This window comes from Apteryx mantelli, chromosome 15, assembly GCF_036417845.1.
Source record: "Apteryx mantelli isolate bAptMan1 chromosome 15, bAptMan1.hap1, whole genome shotgun sequence".
In the NCBI taxonomy this organism is placed as follows: Eukaryota; Metazoa; Chordata; class Aves; order Apterygiformes; family Apterygidae; genus Apteryx; species Apteryx mantelli.
This window is the reverse complement of record NC_089992.1, coordinates 12,311,127-12,333,226: the sequence shown is the minus strand read 5'-3', so window position 1 is coordinate 12,333,226 and position 22,100 is coordinate 12,311,127. Positions and strand designations below refer to the sequence as shown.

General features: G+C 38.9%; 1 protein-coding gene and 1 long non-coding RNA gene across 6 annotated transcripts in view; one reads left to right on the top strand and one right to left on the bottom strand.

The window, feature by feature from the left end:
- The window catches only part of USP8 (ubiquitin specific peptidase 8), a 26,181-nt gene extending 6,182 nt beyond the window's left edge, over window positions 1-19,999 (bottom strand). Inside the window, exons 1-14 of one of the 5 annotated variants that reach the window (XM_067305680.1) lie at window positions 19,081-19,126; window positions 16,839-16,872; window positions 12,496-12,666; window positions 11,528-11,672; window positions 10,840-10,925; window positions 7,998-8,142; window positions 7,290-7,347; window positions 6,395-6,539; window positions 5,884-6,046; window positions 4,514-4,658; window positions 4,086-4,306; window positions 2,340-2,936; window positions 968-1,057; window positions 258-338 (exon numbers count right to left, since the gene is read on the bottom strand). In XM_067305680.1, coding sequence (XP_067161781.1) covers window positions 258-338; window positions 968-1,057; window positions 2,340-2,936; window positions 4,086-4,306; window positions 4,514-4,658; window positions 5,884-6,046; window positions 6,395-6,539; window positions 7,290-7,347; window positions 7,998-8,142; window positions 10,840-10,925; window positions 11,528-11,672; window positions 12,496-12,599 — 1,980 coding nt within the window. In that variant the 5' untranslated portion in view covers window positions 12,600-12,666; window positions 16,839-16,872; window positions 19,081-19,126. Of the gene's footprint in view, window positions 1-257; window positions 339-967; window positions 1,058-2,339; window positions 2,937-4,085; window positions 4,307-4,513; window positions 4,659-5,883; window positions 6,047-6,394; window positions 6,540-7,289; window positions 7,348-7,997; window positions 8,143-10,839; window positions 10,926-11,527; window positions 11,673-12,495; window positions 14,438-16,838; window positions 16,873-19,080; window positions 19,127-19,911 lie in introns of those variants that run through there. The other 4 variants (XM_067305682.1, XM_013957142.2, XM_067305679.1 and 1 more) reach the window with 4 other exon arrangements.
- On the top strand, window positions 19,216-22,100 carry LOC106496485 (uncharacterized). Its single transcript, XR_001294616.2, has 3 exons — window positions 19,216-19,481; window positions 20,921-21,470; window positions 21,908-22,100. It is a non-coding gene; the product is annotated as an uncharacterized lncRNA (long non-coding RNA).

Sequence of the window (22,100 nt, the reverse complement as noted above, 5' to 3'; positions counted from 1 at the left end):
GATTGACTGACTTAATGGATTAAATTTATTGGAAGGCACCACTTGCACCAAAATAAACAAACAGCAACTGCTCAGTACCAGAAGCTGCAGATGAGCCCCACTTGTTTCACTAAAAATTAATGTTAAGATTCAGAAAATAACGGGGAAAGTTTAAGAGACGCAATCAAACAAGATCTAACTTAGAAATATGATGCAACTGAAATTCATTACAAAATTGCACAAAGTAACTTGATTATAGTTTCAGAATAGAAAGTTACCTTTGCCCAGCCTGCAGGCAGTCCTGGTATTATCCTTCCCATTTCCTCACTTCGTGCTCTCATTAATGGCTCCCGCTGAGACTAATAAATGCAATGGAAATGTAAAGTATGTACAGTTAGTTATGCAGAAGAACAATCTGTATGTGACTTCTCTTATGTAGCTGAATGATTTTATACAAAACAGTTCAATAAGAAATCCTTGATTATAGCTAAAAATGTGACATTTTAGAACAGAAATATGGTAATATAGTACCACTTTTTTTTTTTAATCACTCAAGCTATACAAAACCCATTTGTTGACATGCTCCAGGAAAAAAAAAGGCAATTCAACTTGCAAAAATCTGAATAGTTAATTCCTTCCCTAAAGAAGCTACTTTATTAGGAATACATGCTTCTGTTAAGCTATAAGGATGATCTTCTCTCCAAAGTGGGATGCAAAATAGTATGCATGAGATGATGAACATGTATGGAATACTTTGTTAATCCCATCAGAAACATATAATGATTTCTAGTGAAAGTTTCAAATACATTTTTTGAAGATGAATGACAAATGTAAAAAGCAAATACAGCTGTAGAATATGGCACAGTCTTTTCCTAAGGAGAAGACTTCTAAAAATTAAAATGAGGTGGAATTTAACATAATATGAGATATTAATCATAAAGCATCTGCTCTTGATTGGTTTTGGCTACATACAACACATTGTATTTACTTTAAGTCTTTCAGTATCTTGTTCAGAATCCTCTCTAAGGGCTCCTGGCTTTTGAGCTCCACTGTCTGGTTGTCCTTTAACCCCAGTTTGCTGTAAAAGATTTTGAGAGAAGGCTTTCAATTTTCATGTGGAATGTCAGTAAAGAAGGCCAACAGAGCAGAATTGGGAAAAAACAGAGTTATTTTTTTGCTGCTGTTGTTAAACACAAGTGCCACCAAGAATTGGTTAGAGCAGGTATCTACAAATAAACTGATAATTTTTATTTTTCCTAGCCTATATAACAATTCTTTGGAATAGTCTTTACAGCTGAATGTTGTGTTACATAGCATAGTTAGGTAGTTTCAAGAGCTCATAAATAAAGTTCCACCCATACCACTCTCCCCAGTAAAAACTGTGGATTTTACAATTTGTTTTATGACTTTTTTTTTTCCCCTTGTACTTGTCACCATGACAAATATCATCCATGAACACGGCACACTGTAAAGCCAACATTATGAATTTATCTATCATGGACAGGAATACATGAAGTTGCTCTGTCAGTCAAATACTTAGGAATGACTATATTAAGGCTTCCCAGGAAGCTTTACTTTGGCTTCCTTGTGCATTAGTATTACACTAGTATCAACAAAGTTGTGTCAAATACCAACTGCAAGAAAAGAAAAATAACCTAACACATTTCTGAGAAGTTCTAAAAAGTGTTTAAGGCATCTGTTTTGTTATTAACCCTGGACTTCACAAATGGCCCTTTCTTCCACAGTCAGATGAGTATTTTACACTCACAGAAGTTTGCAAATTTTTCGTGGGTCTGAGGAAAGAAGAAAATGTGACTCCAAAAGATTTGGAACTGGGCTGCTCTCAACAAGTATACTAGATTAGGGTATTGCTCTGCTTCCTATGTTAGTCAATGAAATAAATCCCCTGTTGTATCAGTGTTAACGCATCAGCAAGCTTGTTATGATAATTTGATTTGGTCTTTCCCTAGCATGTGTTACAATAATAGAGTATACATTACAGGGCTGACATAAGAGATTGAATGTTACCACATCTCTACCGCTGAAAGAGAAAATAGCAGCCTATGGGCCATCCCTTCTATTTCCACATCTGTGGGAAGTTTTTTTATCCTATGGGAATCCCATGCTGCCCACTACAGTCAGACTCCAAGCGCTCTAAGCTGTCTGTAAAAATCTAACCTTTTGTAGTTGCAGTTGGAACCAACTTTCTCCTCTGTGTTTATGTAAAAATGGCAGGCCTAAATAAAATTCAAATATATTTAAAATTTCCAGATTGATACTATCTCACTTCAAGGTGCATTCACAAATCATACTGAATAATTACTTCAAGTTTGGTGATGATTTTCTCTTTTCTTACTAACCTTGCCTGAGGCGGTCACAAAGGTCTGAGATGCATCACCCAATGCACATCTCTGCATTTCTGGTGTTCTGGTTCCCTTTTCTCTTTCTTCCATAGATACTTTGTCAATCTCAGTACTTTTTGCATCAATACTTTCTGGTTCATTTTTATTTTGCTTTTTTGCTTCTATTACTTCTTTGTGCGCTCTCTCTTGTTCTTTTTCCTCCTGTTCTCTTTTTATCTGCTCTTCCCTCTCCTTCTGTTCTCTATCTTCTTTGGCTTGTTGTAGCTTTTCTTTGTATTCCTTTTCTTTCTTTTCTTCCTTTGCTTTTTGTTCTTGGTCTTCTTTTTCTCGCTTGAGTTTTTCTTTCTGTTCTTCTTGTTGCCTCTCCCGCAATTCTTTTTCCCGTTTGTTCTTCTCTAACAGGGCAGCAGTTTCTGCATGTACACGACTTTTTTCTTCTTCTGTCAAAATGTTCTTTGCATCACGTAGTGGCTTTGTAGACCGGTCTGGAATGATTCGTCCATTCTCAGCAGGCTGGCTGTCGCTGATTGTACTTTCAGATTTTGGTCTGTTATCATCAGGAAGTTTTACTGAAGGCTTTTTAGTACGATCAACCTGTAACACAAAGTGTAGCACAACAAATTCACTACAACTATTACTGCTCTGTTAGCTAAATTTTTTCTAAGTAAGTGAGATTTGTGAAAGACTAAAGATGATGTAAAGTCTACTTCTGCCAGAGAGATGATGAACTTTCAACTTCAGTACATCTGATTGTTCAAATTACTTATTAAGGAAATTAGGTATTCACTTAATTTCCAGATGTGAGATAAGAATTAACAATACTGTCCTTATGATTCTATAGAGCTTAAGCACTCGTTACTACAACTCAATCTTTATTTTCAAGCTTTCAAAGGTGAACATTTTAGGGCAATCAATCAAGCCACCTTAATTTGGGTGTGGTGCTTTCAATCATATGACAGAGCATATGATTAAGGCAGATCTGCTTGGTGAGGAAAGGTATTTAAGAATGGCTTACGCTCAGACCTAGGAGAGCAGGTTGTGTTTGATACTGAAATAGAAGAAAGAGATAGTCTAGTTCAGGGAAGAACAGAGATAAGTAAGAAAAGAGATAAGGTCTTTTTCACAGGTTAGGGTCCCTTGGCTAAAATCTGAACTTAGAGGAAGCATCTAAAAGAAAGAAAATGAAGAGCCCTATCTGCCAAGGAAAACAAATTACTTTAGTACAAGTCCTCTCCAAAGTTTTTTTTGTTTTCTTTTTTGTAAAGAAAGTTTTATCCCTGTGAAAGGAAGAAAAAAAAATTCCTCATACTTTTGCTATCATGCCAAGAGTGACAGACTACTTGGAATATTTCAGAGAGCAGGGCTTTGGAACAACCAAGGTAAGACATAGCCTAACTTCCTTTCTCCCCACTTCATGACATGTGTGCTTTGAGTAGGTAAGTTTGTTTACAGAGTTTCTTAAGTAATGAGTAATTGCTGACCCTCAATTTCTCAGGCACCCATGACAAAATCTTCATGGAAAACTCTGCAAGTATGTTAAGTACATTCAGTTTAATAAAGCTCTGTGGATTACTTACCATAGCTTCACAGACCATCAGTGGTCTCTGCACCACTGTACTTGTGTAATTCAGTATCTGGCAAGACAAATACTGAAAATACTTCTTCATGGGTTTAGGCTTCTATGCTTGGTGGGTCTCTAGTGGCTTAGCATTATATTAGCACTGATTAAAAAACACAGCTTACCTCAGGGATACTTCTTGTAATTGATACTGGGTTAACTACAAATGAACTGTCAGATTTTGGAATAGTAGCAGCCTGTACATTTGGTTTGTTAAGCGATTTTAGTCTCTCTTCCAAATTACTTCCCGTTTCTTCATTCTCAGTTACTTCTATTGGAGAAGGCTTTATAGCAACAACAGGTGGAACAGGAGCTGGCTCTTCCAGAGATGGATAAGTAAAATCCACTAGAGAGAGAGAAAGCAGGGGGAGGGGGGGAAAAAAAGGGACAGCTCTTAAAAAAGGAGAGGAAAAAAAAAAAAAAGCCTCCACCAAATCCCAAAACTTATTTAGAGATCTAGCCCAGAACAAGGCTATCACAAATATACTTGAGCAAATTAAAGTTACATCCAGTAATGATGAATGTTGGGAGGGGTGTCATGCTTTATACTTACAAGAAACAGTCACTGCTTCACTCCTGCTATGCTGGGGTGGAGTAACTTTAGCGTTTGTTGTGTACTGGGGAAAACAAAGGAGCCAGTTCTCATAACCTCCTTCTAGGACTAAAGGTTCATTCTGCAGTATAGTTTTGCTTTCCCACTATAAGGAAAAAGGTTGAAATTAAGTGATTTAAAAATAGCAAAGAAACTTTTCAATCCTAACTCCTATGTTGTAGAAGTTTTTGTGTCTAGTGATCACATTAAGAGAGAGGTTATTTTTGCAATTTCTTAAGAATTAAACAGGCTGCAAAACCCCTTTGGGGACAGGGATTCCTCCTGCGTTTGGAGAATGGTCAACGTAATGAGGCTCCTGGTTCTACCTACAACAGTATCTGAATTTTTCCAAAACAGAACTATTTCCCACTTGTTCTGGTAACAATCCTCCATGCAGAACAAATATTTTTATTATAACATTTGCTTCAGTTTCTTGTTTGATAAGCCTGCTGTGTGATTAGGGGCATCAGCTTTAGAAAGCCAAACATTAACTTTCTGAAAAAGCCTGGAGAGTTCAGGCTCAAGACTGGTGTCACCCTGAGGTCTTCAATATTTGGACATGAACCATGTGCAAGGTTCACAGCCTATTCTGTAAAGCAATAAACAGGGAGAACTGCCTGAACTATCTCCGAATAAAGATGTGCAGTCTTTTACAAGACTGACCTGCATAAATAGAGACAACACAGCTGTAGCCAGAATTTTAACTTAAATTTGAGCAACTTTAATATTTACTAGAGTCTAGAAGCTCCTTGCACTGATAAAGCTCAAATTTAAATTCATGTTTCTCTAAAAGTGAGATTCAATAATGCACAGAAGTTAGCTATTCTCAAGATATTTCTGGAGTCTCCTTCACACAAACGCCTCCATTCTAGAAGGTGCCTGGTCGACAGAACTGCAAAGGGGAGTTAGCCTCCTTTGGCCTGCCTAAGCAGAGATTAGGTGGCCAGCCCACTCGCAAGAATGAGGAATTACAGTTGCTAATATGGGAAAGAATGTAAAACTGTCTCTGGCAGACAATACTAAATATTTTTCCAAATATCTCTGTCAGCCAAGAACCTAAAGTTTGAGCTAGTTGTTGAGGAGGGGAGTTAAATCATGTTGGTCATTTACCTATTTAACTGGCTATGCAATCCACTTCTAAAGCACAAGCAGGGGAAAGTGCAGCTTCAACAGACTATATTTCCATTATCAAAATAAGCAGTCTTTGAAAACTGAACCAAGATGTTTGCCTAAAACATCTCAAAAGTCTCCCATATACTTTGTAATTATAGATACTTTCAGGGCTTCTTATTTATTGGGATAAAGTAGTATAAAATGCCAAATTTGCCAACCTTAAAAAGTGCATCTTTCAGGCTTTGAAGAGTTGTTCCTAGTTTTAAGTCTCCTGCAGAACTAAACCAGTCTAGCAGTATAACATAATCAAAATGTCCTCTCTTCTTCCATGGATCTCTAGAATCCTCTGGGAGTCTAGCTTCAATCCAACTAGTGGTAACCCTGAAATGTATTAACATGCACTTAAAGACAAATATACAAGTAACATTTTGTTCAAAAATGTATAATCCACATATGTTTATATGCTTGTATCTAAGCCAGACCAGATGTGTTTTATCCATAAAGTCAGTACATGCAAAAGCAGAGCTGTCAAGATACATCTCACACATATCAGGGACTCTTAAATTAAGTGTACAAGCTTTAATAGCACATAATCCTTCTAACAGTGTGTGCGTGTTTTTTGTTTTTTGTTTTTTTTCTTCCCCCAGTCAGTTTATACAAGGGAAAGTAAATACGACAGTACTTTAAGAGAAATTAAATATTTCACTATCATTTAAAATTATTCCATACCCAGGACTGATAGCTTCTTCTGGGACACTGATAGATCTTGGAATACAGGATTCCTGATAATCTTTCAAGCTTCGAGTGTCCATTATGATCAGTTCAATATTTTTGTCTGTCATCATTGCAAACAGTTTCTCAGCTGTGACTGCTCCTTGAGATACAAAAGTTATTAGAAGCAAGAAGGTACATTATAGAGATAACTATGAACACATCTCACTTGAGAAGTCAAGACTGCAAATAGATGAAACAAAACAGAATGTGTGTACAAAATCCATTCACGTATGCTCTTCCCGAACACTCATGGAGGTGAGACACTCTAAAACATTGGCTCCTGTTGCTCCCACCGCTATAGTGATTAGCACTGAATTAGACAATACAGAACACTTCAACAGTTAGTTAAACTTTCTATGGTTTCATTTAAATCAAGCTAAACAGGCAGTTATTCATAAACTGCATGCTGCAAATGTTCCTTTGCAGTTGAGAACTCTAGAGGATAATCTCACATATTTATTACATGAGCAAAAAAATCAGAATGGGGGGGGGAGGGGATTTTTTATTTAACTAAGAAAGCTGACTCATCTCAACCTTGACTAGAAATTTTCCCAATATTTGAAGACACATTTTTATTTCTATTTTGACCATTCTTGGGCTAGTTCAGTTTTAATTATTAAACTGCACTGAAAAACTGAAGGCAGTTTTTTAAGTTCAAGAGAAGTGATGAAGGCCGCAGTACAGAGCGTTAATTACTAAGCTGCTGTTACCGAAATACAGGATACCAGCAATTTCAACAAATTACTCTGACTGTGAAATAACTCTTTACAGAAAGAACCACAACTGGAGAAGCGAGAGATGCATAGGTATATGGAGTCTCTTCACATCGGTGGGAACATATATCTCTTACCACTCAGACTATCAGACTGATCCTTTTTTTCCAGTGAATGCTTCTTCTCACCATTGATCTATGTTGAAAGAAGGGAGGGGAAAAAAAAAAAGGTAATTTCATATCTAATATTCAGAACCAATATGACCAACAGACACTGACTCTCACAGAACTTGAAGGAAACTGGTCAGACTGAAAGCCACAGAAGAAACAAAACAAAAACAAAAAGCCTCTTCTAAAGTTATGTTGACAAACACACTAGGAAGATACCAGCTTGGCTGCTCTACCTAGACAGAAATCAATTAAAAAGGCAATAAAACGTGGGACTGTGTAACCTACTAGATGAAATTCCTGAAGCATGTGTGGAGAGCTGAGTTCCTTGCTATGCTATTGCTCCTAAAGAAGCAGCATATAATCTGTAACATCAGCTCATTATCATGCAGAAACCTTGGGTTTCCTATGCAAGGTAGCTTTGGCAATGGTGATAAATGTAGTTTTACTATAAATAGACTAGCTTTTTACCAAGTCAAATTCTATTTTCTGCATGGCTCAGAAGTTGGAAGGACCCAGCCTTTTCCAAAAAATCTCAAAGAAAGGTTATGGGGAGTGTAAACTGGGCGGGGGGGAAAAAAGTCCAACACCCTGATCCTGAGCTGGAAATAGCTGCTAAGAGAGACCAAAAATATTTATTTAAACTGAATTAGAGAATTTGTAAACATTTTCAATTACCCTTTGGCTTTTGCCTTTGAAGTCCACTGCACTTTCGGAAGAATTTTTGGCTGAACTCTTTCCATCATCTTTTGCTTCTTGCTTTTTCTGCAGCTCTTGTCTGTCCCTCTCTTCAAGTTTTTTCCGAACTTCAGCTTCCTCATACCTATTGGGAGGAGGAAAAAAAAAAAAAAGAAAAAAGAAAAAGCCTTTTTTTCAATATTGCATTATTGGCTAGCCTTGTATAATTAGCATCAAAATCATTAAGTATCAGGGGTGGGGGTGGACTTGAAGTATTGTGAAACTTCACATTTCCAGCAAACTCCAGTTTCTTCCCTGACCACTTGATATTATTCCTCCCACTTCTGGGATGGTTTTCTTGTTCTTCAGTCCTGTTTTGGGTTCCATTTCATAGCCATTGCTCTTAAGGTTTACTTCCCCCTGCCCCCCCCCCCCCCCGACCTGAGGTCATGCTTAGCTGTGGTATCACTAGATGTAGTAGGCTCTTCATTTCTTAGAGGTAAGAAAAAATATTGATGAATCATGGGTAAATTTCAATACCTTCTACCAATCACCCTAGGTATTTTATTTGGTTTTGCAACAGTGCTACCACCACTTAGGAGTAAGTTAGCTCAGTTTTCTAAACTTCCTTTTTCTGAGAAGTCGGATCACAACTAGCTACAAGCATCCTTCAGGATGTAAGCTGACTTTATAATATTGTTATGACCTTACTAGTCCCCCTGCTGTTTATTTTGAACATGGGCTACAATGAAGTCAATGTCAGAACTGTGTATACTCAAGATTTCTGGTATATATGTCTTGCATATAGCTATTCTCTTCCTAGAGCCTTAGACTTTAAAATTAGCTTCCCAGTCTTTTGCCATTGGCCAGACGGTCACAATATTGTAAACCAGTGGCTTCCAAACTACAGCCTTTAGATTCCCAACTGCAGGCTTGCATGGCCACATTGCTGTTAAATAGCACTCAACTAAATCTAATACAGCTTTGAAAAGATTTAAGTATTGGCCTCCAAGAAGCTTTAAGAGTTACCAGTGATTCACAGAACCAAAAAGAACTTTTTTTGAACTAACAATGTTGATGACTGATCCAAGCAATGAGACATGAACACTGAATTGTATTAGTAATTGCTCATTTTAATGAGCTGTTACCTAATCATGGTTAATATGACAACTAGTATACAGTTGCATTTCATAGCAAGAGCACCATGTTAATGAACTAGATCATGGACATCAAATTCTGTCTCTGAGGCAATTCTGTCTCAGAGGCTATTCCACTAATTCTGCATAAGGAGGAGAGTAAGTTTGTAATTTTATTTTTAAATAGCCATCTAGATTTGGCAAAGGCCCTGTCCTAAGTCAGGACAGGGCATTTTGTTCTCCTTTGGAGTTAATGGTACTAAAGCATGTTTAAGCTTTTAATTAAATTTGGTCAATATGGAACATTTACCCCTTAACTTCCTGTTTACCCCTTAATATGCCTTTGAAGCACGTAGTAGGTCATTCATGTAGGTATTCCTACTCCTACACAAGTGATGTTTTGCTAGCTCCACTTTGAGTTAACAGTCAACATTTAAACTATTTGCTGGCTTACCGCCTGGGAAAGAAATCATACAAACAACAATTTCTATGAAGCAGCTTCTGCAGTTACACAGGAGTCATGTTACATTTGTAACTCTTTAAAGCTCTTTAAGCTCTTTAAACATGTATACATTTTGCCCACAATAGTTGAAAAAATTATTCATTGTATCAACTTCCAAAACTCTGTTCCTCTGATCAAAAAAAAAAGTTACTAAATAAGTCTCTAAATAATTTCAGTGTTCCATAACTCTATCAGAGTTTACTTTTACAGTGAATTTGTAGTATCGTTGAATTGTAAGACACTATTTAAAAAAGAAAAAAAAAAAAAGTAAAGACCATATCATGAGACATCTTTGAAAAGCCTCATTTCATATATATGTAACTGCTCTCTTGTTTCCTTGTTCACCTAGACTAGCTTTTTTGATTATTAAGCACTTCAAAGGGCCTACAATGTGCTTTTACATAAATATAGAGGGAAGAGAAAGAAAAAAAAATCACGTGCTTAGCTGAGTGGAGAGAGTTGAGAGAGAAGGCAAGAGGAAAGAAAAACAGCTGCTGAGGATGTAAAAAAGCAAACAAGGCTGGAAAGAAGACAAACTGTGTTAACTAGCACCTAAATATGAAGTCCACCTTCCAACTGCTTACTGACACAATTTTGTGGCTTATGGCACAAAGACATATAACTTGACAGTTATAGCTGGACTACCAAAAGCCCCCTCCATCACCTCAGTTATACTGGCAAGACTGCTTTTCCATGTAGATGTCTCTCTGTGGTAGAGGTAGAGAAAACGTGTAGCAGCTAGCGGAAGTCAAAGGTGTTTTGTTAGTATAAACTAATCCACGTTAGAGGGCTTTTTGACACAGGTAAACTTTAGGAGCATGTCGCTACTATATTTGGCTTTCATATGTCTCTAAGATGAAAACCATTATAAGGAAATGGCTCAACTCTGATACACATATAGTTTAAATCTTGAGTTTTCTTTTAATTAGGGACATTAAACAAAAATAGGAGAAAATAACAAATTATAGTTGCCAGAAATTGAGACCATGTAGACAGTGGCAAGTTACTGGAATACATGAAGACAAAAATTATCTCTAACAGACTTTCTCAAATAAACAGTTTAAGTTCTCAAGAGTTTCAGGTATCCACAAACTGCTGCAAACATAATCCCTTACTAGTGTGTAGTAGGAAAACCTGCAATTACAAATGTACAGGCTTCAGGTATAATGAACAATATTTTAATCCATGCATCATATTCACATACCTGAGTTTAAGGCTGTCTGAGAGTCTTTCTGCTTCTTCAATAGCTTTTTTTAAGTTTGTAGGTCCAAGAATTGAATGAAAATAATCCTAAAATTACAAGCATCACCACCCATATTAACAGCACTGTTTAATAATACCTATTTCTGTGTATATTAACAACATCTAAGGCACAGAAAACTGATAGTATAATGATAATAATGCCAACAAAAGTAAATGTTTTGAATCAGATATTTTCTGCTCAAACTTTCATTAGTAAATACAATAGTTCTACAGCACTACAATTTGTGCAAGGCAACCCAATGTATGTTTATTCATTCTCAGTGAGCTAGGCCTGAAATGAATACAACAAACACCCTCTCCCACAAGCCCCAAACTCCTTAGTACGGCACCAAGAAAGGTTTGGCTGAGAAAGCTAACAGGATTACCTCTCCATGAAAAGTATTCACGCATCTGGCAGTTCAGATACCTTCAGTGTAATTGACAAAAGCAAACTCTGAAAGCAATTAATGACAGAGTTGCCAAAAATAGGAAAGAAAAAAATGTCAGCACAAACGAGACAGCTTACTTAATATCAATGTAATCCTTTGAATGTGCATTAGTGTAATTCTCCGTACTTTCTATTTCTCTGTACTTTTCTATTTTCTGTGTTTCTACCAATGCAGAAGTAGTCAGTCAGAAAGCTTATGTACCTGTTGCTGCTTAAAATCAGGTCTCTTCTTAATAAAATTATAAACAGTTACATATTTCATATATAGGACGTAAGCTTTTTCTTCATCTCTGTCCAATCTGCTTTCTTCTGCTGCCTTGAAAATCTTCAGGGCACTCTGCACATAACTGAAATCAAAGAAGAGCAGTAAAGCATGTGATTGTTCATTTATCCCCAAGCACCTTTTCAGCACAAGATGCCATTTTAAGTGTTCACAGTCTCTATCCATGTATTAAATGTTTGCTTTACTATCTCAATATAAGCCTTTCACTAAATATGAACTACAATTATGCTCCCCAAATAATGTTTCCCTTCACTACATTGTTTACTAACCTTATTCATAATCTTCCATTACTAAGTAGCAGACTGAGATACGGAAACGTGTATATATGAAGAAACTTTCCTGTTCTCAAAACCACTCTTTCTTCTGAGAAAAAACTAATTCACAGTAAAACAGAATGAAATGTCTGACCGTCTAAAAATGCTAGAGGTAAAATATTTTCTATTCCTATGTAGAATTCCAATTGCTGAACTTTTAACCATTTTTATGAACTTGCATTTATATAGACTTTTCTCAAAGCATTCAAACTTTCATGTGTATCATGCTCTGTCCAAGTCATGTTTTGGCAGCGTGTAAAGTTATCTTCTGTAGGCAGTACACATATCTGATTTGATAGTCTTACAGATAGATTTCTCAACTATCAAAGATTTGATACCTAATAGAAATAATTGAGGAAATTTAGGTTCACAACGTAGTTATCTGAGTGCAGCAGGCTCAGAAAAGTAGCAGTAATACTTCTAATATCAAGAGTTCCTCAAGGAGGAAACTAATTAAGACTTAATACATAGAGGAAACCATTTAACTTACATAAGTGCAAAACTCTACTTACTATGCACTACTTATAGTTTAATTGATTATGGATTAACTATTCAAAACAAAAGTCTAGATACCTCTTTGTACTGGTCTTTTCAGGTTTTATTTCTGTCTTCTTATTGAGATCTTTCAATGAAGTACAGAGATATAGCTCTTTAGGTACAGATGCCACAGCAGGCATGTTAATGTTGTTACTTATGTCCCTTCTAGGATGGCACAACTTCTTAGAAGTCTCTATCAATATTTGCCTGAAAAAGAAAATACAAAAGGTAGAAAAAGTGCAATTATATTCCATTAATTATTTTTAATACAGTTATTATAGTTAACTGTATGGGATTATTACCTAATCTGTCCTACTTTATGTGAATTATCAGTAATACAAGGCCACTTGGAATTTACGCAGTTAGAGATTACATTGTAATGAAGAAGTCTAAATGTAATTTAATTGTTAGGCAGTGATTCAGAGCTGCAGCACCTGATGCGGTCTGCTATAACCTGGCTTACATCAGTATCAACATACCTATGTCTTTGATATTACTCTAGAAAAATACATAGACAAATGCATCTATTTATTTAAAATGAAAATTCTGTCACTTATTCTAGGCAATTATTTGTAATACAAGTGTAAAAGGAAAATATTAATTCTAGGAGTCAGCAAAACTTCTTTGCCAGAAGACAGGAGAATAATATTGTAGCTGCTTAAACTGCAGCTATTCAAATGTAATCATCCTTTAAGAGTCCTCTTTTATTATTTCTAAATATTACTGATACAAGCAGATTAGCTGAATAGTTAACAAAGCATAAATTAATCCTCCCTCCCCCAAATGATGGAACTATTTGAAATAACTCTAGGTAATTTATCAAGAATGCAAACAATGTTTCAAACACTAGAAGAATAATGAAATAAGGAGAAAAGAAATTTGTAATGACTTACAAATGTTAATAATCATCTTACCCTGCAGATTTATCTGACTATAAAGCCAGCAAGTATGTCAAAAAATGTGCTGACCTACCTGTATTCAGAAATTTTTAATGGATAATTATTTTATGACTCACGTGGGGCTGGCCTCTGCAAATGGATGCTACACCCATGGAAAGGTGACTTGTAACATCTTGGTAAGAAATACACGCAAGCCGAGGTAAGAGAAAGGGGAGGTTGCTACTGGTAAGTGAATCTGAAACTTCTTGGATGTGCTGTGGGTCTTGAACGCCCATGCACCATTGCCTTTCTGTTTCCATTTGGGAGTGTTCTTCAGGCCCCCTTTAAAGAGTTTAGTGGAGTTTGGCCAGAGGGGACTATTAAATCATCTAATCTTACGTTCTGTGTATAATAGGCCATTAAGTCTCATACAGGTAGTTCAGCTAAAATCCTTGAATTTAATACATGGCGGGGTATCTTAGCCTCTTGGAAAAAAGAATCAAGCTCTGTCTCACAAGCAGGCGAGACATTAAAGTGCTAGCAATACCAAAGAATTAAGGGGAACTAATAGGAAGAAAGATGCTCAAATTATTCCACAAATAACTTATTTCCTAGCCTTCAGAAGGTGGTTAAAACCCGCAAGGCCTTTGACAAGACGATGGTGTGGGATTTTCTTTACACCCCCAAAGTGATGATCAGCGTGACAAGTATGACCAAAACCCATCAGTCAGTGACTTGAGAGTGAAGTTTTGCACAACTGAATCAATCTGAAGCTTACTGCCATCAAATGACGCGGTCATGATTTTCCTCCCTATCTCTCTTGCTGGTCTTGTCCAACCTTTTATTGGGCCAATTCAGCTCGCTGAAGAGGCGAAAAAGCTACAGAGCTTGTGCAAGGAGAGCAGTTGGTGTGTGCAGCCAAGAGTGAGAAGGTAAGATGTGAACACAATCCCTTCCCATGGCACAGAGCTGTTACGTTCTCTGAAGTGTCACTGCATATAATATCAGTAGTTTACTGTCCCTGGTTTTGGAACCAGTTATCAAATAAAGATACCAGGTTAACCCACCCCTTTGATAAGTTCATATTGGAAATAAATGCAAAAATAAGATAAAATAAATATCTAATGATTTTTCTTTGATTTCTTTAAGGCATGCAATTACTGAGGTCATACTAAATAACGTCCAGTTGCTTAGCTAATTTACTACTTATATATAGATGCTGTACTTGGTAACTTTCCAATTACGCAGCATCTTTCCAAAGTTGATAAACTTGTCAAAAATCCTTCCTTAGAATGATTTCAGGATAATTCTTTGATAATTCTAGAAAGTAAATCATGAAGTCCTCATTTTACTACATTAAAAATGTATTCCATATCTTTGCATCTTAAAACATTTTCTTCCCTAAGTTGTCTTATGCTCAGCTTGAGCTTTCGGGAGGTATTCGGTGTTGAAAGTAGAGACAGAGAATTCATTAAAGAATTAGATTCAGTAAAAACAAACAAATTAAATGAACTCAAAGGATCTTCCCAATCTAAAGCTTTTTCTGCCTAAACAAAGACATGCTTTGTATAATCTTACAGAGTTACAAGGAAAGACCTCACTCTTAATAAGATTTTAACATTGTTTGTCTAATCCTGCCTTCGGAGTGTATCTTTAACTGGCTTCATTTTTTTCTCTCTCAGAACTGCAAATAGACTTTTCTTTGAAGCTTTAAGTCCTTTCTAAATATATCTTCTACGGTTGCTTTGTTATGTAACAAGTATTTTCTGAATCTTAAGAGGCAGCATTTGGTTGAGTTCTGACAAACTTAAACAGGATATTATAACTAAATATGTGTTCTGGAAAAGATGAAAACAATGTTACCATGTCTGTGTGCGTATGAGGAAAAACAAGATTTTGTGGAAGATGAACCACACAATGAAAGGCAAAAGAGGCTAGCAATTGCTCAAGTGTTGCTGGCCAAACTTGGTATGGGCAGTTCTTCTGGAACCTAATCTATAAAAATGTAGAACTACTGGATAAAAGAAAAATCTGAGGGTTTTTAATATGAAAATTAAAGCAAATGTATAACTTTAACACTTCCTCAAGAGAGAAACTGGTTTTCCATGTTCTTCTGTTATGATTAGTAACAGTTATAACTGCAGGTTTTTAAATTGCCAGATGGGCGCAATACTAAATTTGTTTGTATTCTCTGCTCTGAAGAGATTTCCACACCTTTTTCCAGACATGAGCTACTAACCCCTTGCTTTCAGTCTGTCTGTACAGCATCTCATGAACAAGGCATTACTCTTTGACCTTGCATAGCACTACAATTCATATCATATGCTGCAGTAAAATGAAAGGGGATGCATCAGGAGTAACTTTTTCTGAAAAGCAGTCAGATTTCCAGCAGCTTGCTTAATGGAATTACATACAACATATGCCGTAAGTAAATATGAAATTTCAACTGCAGTCTCTAATTCATACTTCAAGTACAGAACCTTAACTATGCAATTACAGCCAGCATTTTCAGAGTTTTATGCAGCAAAAATACAAAAATTCCCTAACTATAGTCTACAGACTGACCACTATGTGTCAGAGTTGACCCTTCAGAATCCTAGTTCAGAAAGACTTTTAACATTTTCTTAAGCTTCCACTAAACTTCAAGATGTGATTATATCTTGATTTTTCCCTTGTACTTTTTTTCAAAGCAATTATCACTCTGTAAGTTGGGGCACAAGAATAAGCTATGAGACAAAAATGAGAACACTAACAAAACTCAAATTCCTGACTGTAGATTCATAAATGAAGATAAACTTTTCAGAGCTTTCCAAGTTGCTGAGGTCCCTAAGGACAGTTGCTAACTCTGGCAATCCTGTGTTTGGTGACACAGATTTGCGTTTATTTAGGGTCTGACAAAGGCCTCGCCACTTATGATGACAGATTGATCCGAATCAAATTTTTTGTGATATTCACTCTGAAAAACAAGCAACAGTAGGAAATATTAAACTGGTTCCAGAAGCGTATTTGGTTCTCGTCTCTAGTCTTTGTTAGTATTGAGAAATAATGAACAAAACCAATGCAATAGCCTTCTTCTAAACTGTAAGTTAAAATTTAGGAAACCACATGCAGTAAAAACTTACAATCCTCTTCCTGTAAGTCAAAAAAGGTGAAGAAAGGGAAACGAGCCTTTTTTAACAGGTTTTTGCAGCAGAAATAGTACTGCTGGTGATATTAATAAAAAGAATCCAAATGCAAGTCTACCGGTGTGTTTTGCACACAGTACTTTTAAAATACTGAGTATTACAGCTTTTAGTTTATATGACAAAGTGCTGAGTATTCAGCTAATTGTCAGACTGACTCCATTTCCTCGGTCGGCAAGGGAGAGACTCAGCTTGCCTAACTACAATCACTAGGTAAAGCATTGCTACCCACGTACGGACAAGTAAGACAAATATCAGTCCATGATCAGACATTGATTTATAAGAGATCGATGCATTAATAAAAAAGAGGTATACAGACCATGGGTAGTGTACTTCTCAGGCAGTCTTCCTCTCTTCCTCAGAGGGAAACAAAAAAGAAAAGCAATGGGCCCAAAATACTAGGTATTAGAAGGGAAAAAACAACAACAAAATCTGAGAACTGTAATAGACATTAACTTATTCAAGAACAGCACTAACCCTCGCCCCCAAGTCTCTCACTCGCTCTCCTCCTAAAAAGTAGTAAATTGTTCTGCTATTGTATGTTCTGAGCAAGCCTACACCCATAGCCTGGCTGCCCTATAGCAGCTAACATCCATGCTGTTTCATCAACAAGTCTACTGTTCTTCCTCGCCTCCTAGCATAAGCCCAGATTCCCTCCTCCTCACCTCATACCAGCCTCTAGCCACTTCTCACAGAACTGCAGTTTGCTGCCTTCTTACTGCTAGTAATCTATAGAAATCCATGCAAGAAAACATTTCATGAAACAAACTGTCTGGATTTGAGACAAGAAACATTTGAAGGATAAGGGCCAAGCACTAGAATTATCATCTTCCTAAAGCCAGAAGACCTGCTCACTTTTGCACTCAGACATGAGTTTCTTCTTTCACTGCATTTTCTCTTCCTTGCTTGTAAGACTCCATAGAAACTTACCCCTAACTACTCTTACTTCTCCTTTCACCTTCTAAAAGTTTTCCCAACTATTCTACTTTATCACTTCCTTTTACTTGCTGTGGGTCTCATCTTTTCATCATACTGTCATCAGACATTCTGTTCTGATCATTGTTTTGAGGTCAGATTCTGTACCTCTTTACTGAAGATTCATTTCCATGTAATAAACTTTTTATTGGCCTGCTAGCCTTTACGCTTCAGCATTTACTACCTCAAATGAATGAGCTTTTTTCTCTATCAGAATTGAGCAGGTGTTGGGAAGACTTTATGATTTCAGAATCAAAGTCTGCTCCTTTATATATAAATGTAAGCAGCCAATTTTGAACATAAGTTTCTGCATGTATCCCATTCCTAATTGAACTGGTCTTAGTACTTCCTCCAGCAAAATAAATTGCACAAAAAAAGTTCAGGAGTAATTAATACACAGCAGCAAAATGCATAGAGAAAGACCAGCTACTGTAAAGTACATACTGTGTCCATATTTGTTTACACTAGAGGAGTAGCAACTGAACTGTACTTTTTTTGATTAGGAATTTCTTATCAATTTTATCAGGAGAAACTGTTGCCAGTCCAGTCTGCACTGACTAGGTTTATGCTCACTTTTGCCAAGTGTTGCACTTCCCTTCACACTTCTAATCAACGTATCAATACAACGGCAAAACTGAGACATTGGCAAACCCATCAAATAACATGTGTGGCTCTTTCATACATCCACAAGGAAGACAGAAGAGTTCCCTCCCCAGAAAGAGGAGAAAACTGGATCATAAAACTGTAAACACAAGAACAGATTTAAGTCATAATACCTAAATCTACTATTAATCAACTCTGTGAGGAGGAGGGAACAATCTACTTCAGGTTTACCAACCTTTTTCCTAAAAATTAAGATCAAACTCTGGATCTATTTATCCTAATCCATGGCTGAAGCATTGTCTCTGGCTCCTTTTTCATATTTAAGAGTGCTGAAAATAAGGCTGATATCCCCAAAATGTAAGGGAAATCATTCTTGGATATTTATGGGCATTCAGGACACTTAAAATGGATAGTTTTATACTGACAGAGAAACATACCTGTTGATAACAGGTTTTTCTACATCTAATTATTATGACTGTTTTATTAAGGATATGAGTAACCTGTAAGTGGAATGACCATAGCAAGAACAACGCACAGGAGCAGTTATGTTGCAAGTTGCATACACTAAGGCAGTCTGAAGTAAACTGACACAGTAAGTACCGTGCATCATCAATTCAGGTACGTAATAAAGTGCTGCACTTATTTTTGTGCCCAAGAATTGAGCAAAGAAGAAATGGGTTTCTCACAGCCACCAAGTGTCTCGATTCTTTTGTAATTAAGCTTTACTACTTGCATTCTGTACACAAGGGGTCAGTTTTCTTAAGAATATCAGTATTAATCTAGAGATACAGCACTTTAATATGACTGCATCTTAAAATTCAATCAGTACCTTTACCTCTGTGAGCCATACACATTAATTTCAGTCTCTCGTACTGTTAATGCTACAGACCTCGGTCCTACAACTTCATGCGCACAGGCAGATTGTAATCATTGGGGCTTCTCCTGGAGAGGCCAGCACGCTCCCCCAGAGGACCTAAACTTACACGTATTCGCTGGGTGCTGCCAGTCATCGTAGCAGTAACACATCAGGGGTCTGTCTTAGGCCACGTACCAGTCTGAAACGACCTTCACGGCAAAGTTTAGGCACCCCTCCTCAGCATCGTGGGAAGATCGTTTCTGACAGCGTTTGCTGATCCAACAGTCAACAGTTCCACTAATACTGATTTTTAGGGGGGTGGGGAGGAGGGCGATTCATTACAAAGTTATTTTTAAAGTTAGATTTTATATAGGAAGTTGGAGAGTTATTCAGTCTAAGTTAAAAAAAAAAATAACGTCACTTTTTATTTAGATAAACAAGCTGGCTAAAATCTGCCAAGCGTACGCAAGCAGCACGGGGACTGGAAAGCCGGAGAGGCGAGGAGAGGTCTGAAACTCCTCCAGGCTGGTGAGCGCACGGCTAGGAGCAGATTTAAGCCTTGCGGCGCCCTGGGCGAGGCGGCGCTGCCACCCGCGGGAGCTGCCGGGCCGGCGGCCACAGGCCCCCGGCGGCCACAGGCCCCCGGCGCCGGGCCGGGCCGGGGCGGCCACGGCTTCTGCCGCCCCGCTCGCCCTTCCCGGGGGCCGCGGCGGCCCAAGGTCACCGCGGCGGAGCCGGGCCGGAGGGCTCCCGGCGGCCGCGCCGGGCCTCCGCGCCGGGCCTCCGCGCAGCGCAGCACCGCGCAGCGCCCCCTCGGCCGCCCCCCGCCCCGCTCCGCTCCGCTTCGTTCCGCTTCGTTCCGCTCCGCGCGGCGGCGCCGGGCCCGGGCTCCCCCCAAGGGCGCCCGCCCCTCTCCCCCGGCCCCGGCCCCGCCGGCAGCGCCGCGGCCCGCACTCACCGCGGCGGAGCCTCGCTGCCTCAGCCCGCCGGCCCGCGGCAGGCCCATGTCCGAGCGCGGCGGCCGAGGAGGCGCTAGGCGGCCATGGCTGCTGGGGCGGACCTCGGCGGCGCCGGCGCCGCTCCCCGGGGGCGGGGACTGCGCGCCGCCCTATCCGCGCCGCCGCCACTGCCGCCGCCGCCGCCGCTGCCGCCACCAGCACCGCGCCGGGGCCCCCGCTGGGCGCCGGCGCCCTGGTCCGGTCGTGCCGCGGCACCGGCGAGGGGAGACGGTGGCGCTGAGCCTGGCTCCAGCGTGAGCCGGCGGGGCGGGCCGCGGCCGCGGGACCCCGCGCAAACAGGGCGACGCGGCGTCCCGCCACGCTACCGCTCTTGCCCTGACTGCGTCGGGATGGGGGAGCGCAGTGAAGGTACCTCAGGCCACTGCTCCGTTTCGCCAATGGAAAGACCTGGGGAACTGGAGCAGCTTCCCTTGGCCATTTCTGGTTTTAGTCCACCTTGTAGACTAGAGAAAATGGCCCATTTCCAGTATTTTACACATTTACATTTCTTGTTTCAGTAAGCCTTTTAATACTGTATCCTGCAAGCATGCTCAAGCTCAGATCAGTTAATGCGTGCAGAGAGACTGGCAATATAATCCTTTGTGTGAAGTGGGCGCATGTACGGCACCTACAACATGCCGGTTTGCCGTAGCGATAAGTTATATATTCACACTGTAACTATCATTTTAAACATCCACAATAACTAAATATTAGCTGCAGATACTATTGCAGCATCTGTGATGTTAGCGCTGTGCACCACCTCGGAACTGCTGCCGAGCCCACGGCAGCGCTATCTGCACAGCTTCTCTCCTTCAGCAGTGCAGGGGTGGAGAGGCTGGAGGTGGGCTATGGTCTTTCCTGCAAAGTGCTGGAGCAGAACAGGGCCAGGCAAGAGCATTTGTGCTGGAGATTCTGTGCTCAGAGAGATGGGGAAAGAAGAGTGGGTGCTAACACCGTTTTGTGCTGCAGGATCCAGCACAGAATGAAGCTGGCGTAAGACGGATCCTCCTCTCCCTCAGGAAGATCGGGTGGGCTGGGAAACTGGAAGTTAACAAAGGTGGACAGAAGGAGAAAGATGCTTGTCTTCATGTAACTCTCTAAAACTCTACTGATTGTCCAGAAGGCTGAATCATTTCACAATACTTAATGGTATACTGTAATGCTGGTTGGTATCAGGTATCGTGAAAGGCTCAAATAATATCCTCCATCTCTAATTTGCAGTGCATATAAGTGTTCAGATATGCAAAAGATCCCGGGAGAAGTTAAGTACAGCTCTATGCCTTCTCCTATATTGTGCATTCATAGAGATTAATATCAAAGTGAGTTGATAAACTCTAACAACATTCAACAGGATTGAATAATATTAATAACACTATGCTCTTGTATAATACTTTTTTCAGAACGACTGCAATTGTTTTCACAAAGATGGGTAGGAAGTCATGCAAGAAAGTTATGACAGCAACAAGAAAAGATTAAGTTCCCTGATATCAAAGACTGGGACCGAAGTGTGCAAATTAATGTTGAGTATCATACTAGCTGCTGTCCAAAATGGACTCAGCATCCCTTTTAATATTTAACTTATATGAAGGAATTGTGTCAGAAAGTCTTTTGTTCTTACTTGTATGGGCAAACCCAGACTATATATAGAAAGGTATTGTGGAGGAACTGCCTATGCAATTAGTTTTATCATATTCAAGAACTTGTTAAAACATGCTAATATGCTGACTGTGTTATAACATGCTGTGGTGTTGCCTTAGGTTGAAACACATTTTCCTATCAGTAATGAATTCTGTCAAATGAAAATACCATTAGAGGTGATGATTTTAAAGATGGAAGTTGTATTTATGATAATGAAAACTCGTATACAGTGTTAATGGAACCTTGACTAAACGTATACTGCATTCCTAACTCTATAAAAGATTTTCAGCAATACAGAACATTTCGTTTTTTCCATAGTACTGCAGCCAAGACCACAAAAAATTCCTGCTGGTTGGTGCACACCTGTGAGGACATCGTAACATTTTCTGTATAATCAACTGCTACTGTGTAAATGACCACCTGTAATATGCCAGGAGGAATGCTTTTGTTTAGAGGCACAAGACACTTATCAATAAAGGAAAAGAGATGTATGAGAATGTATGAGAGGTAA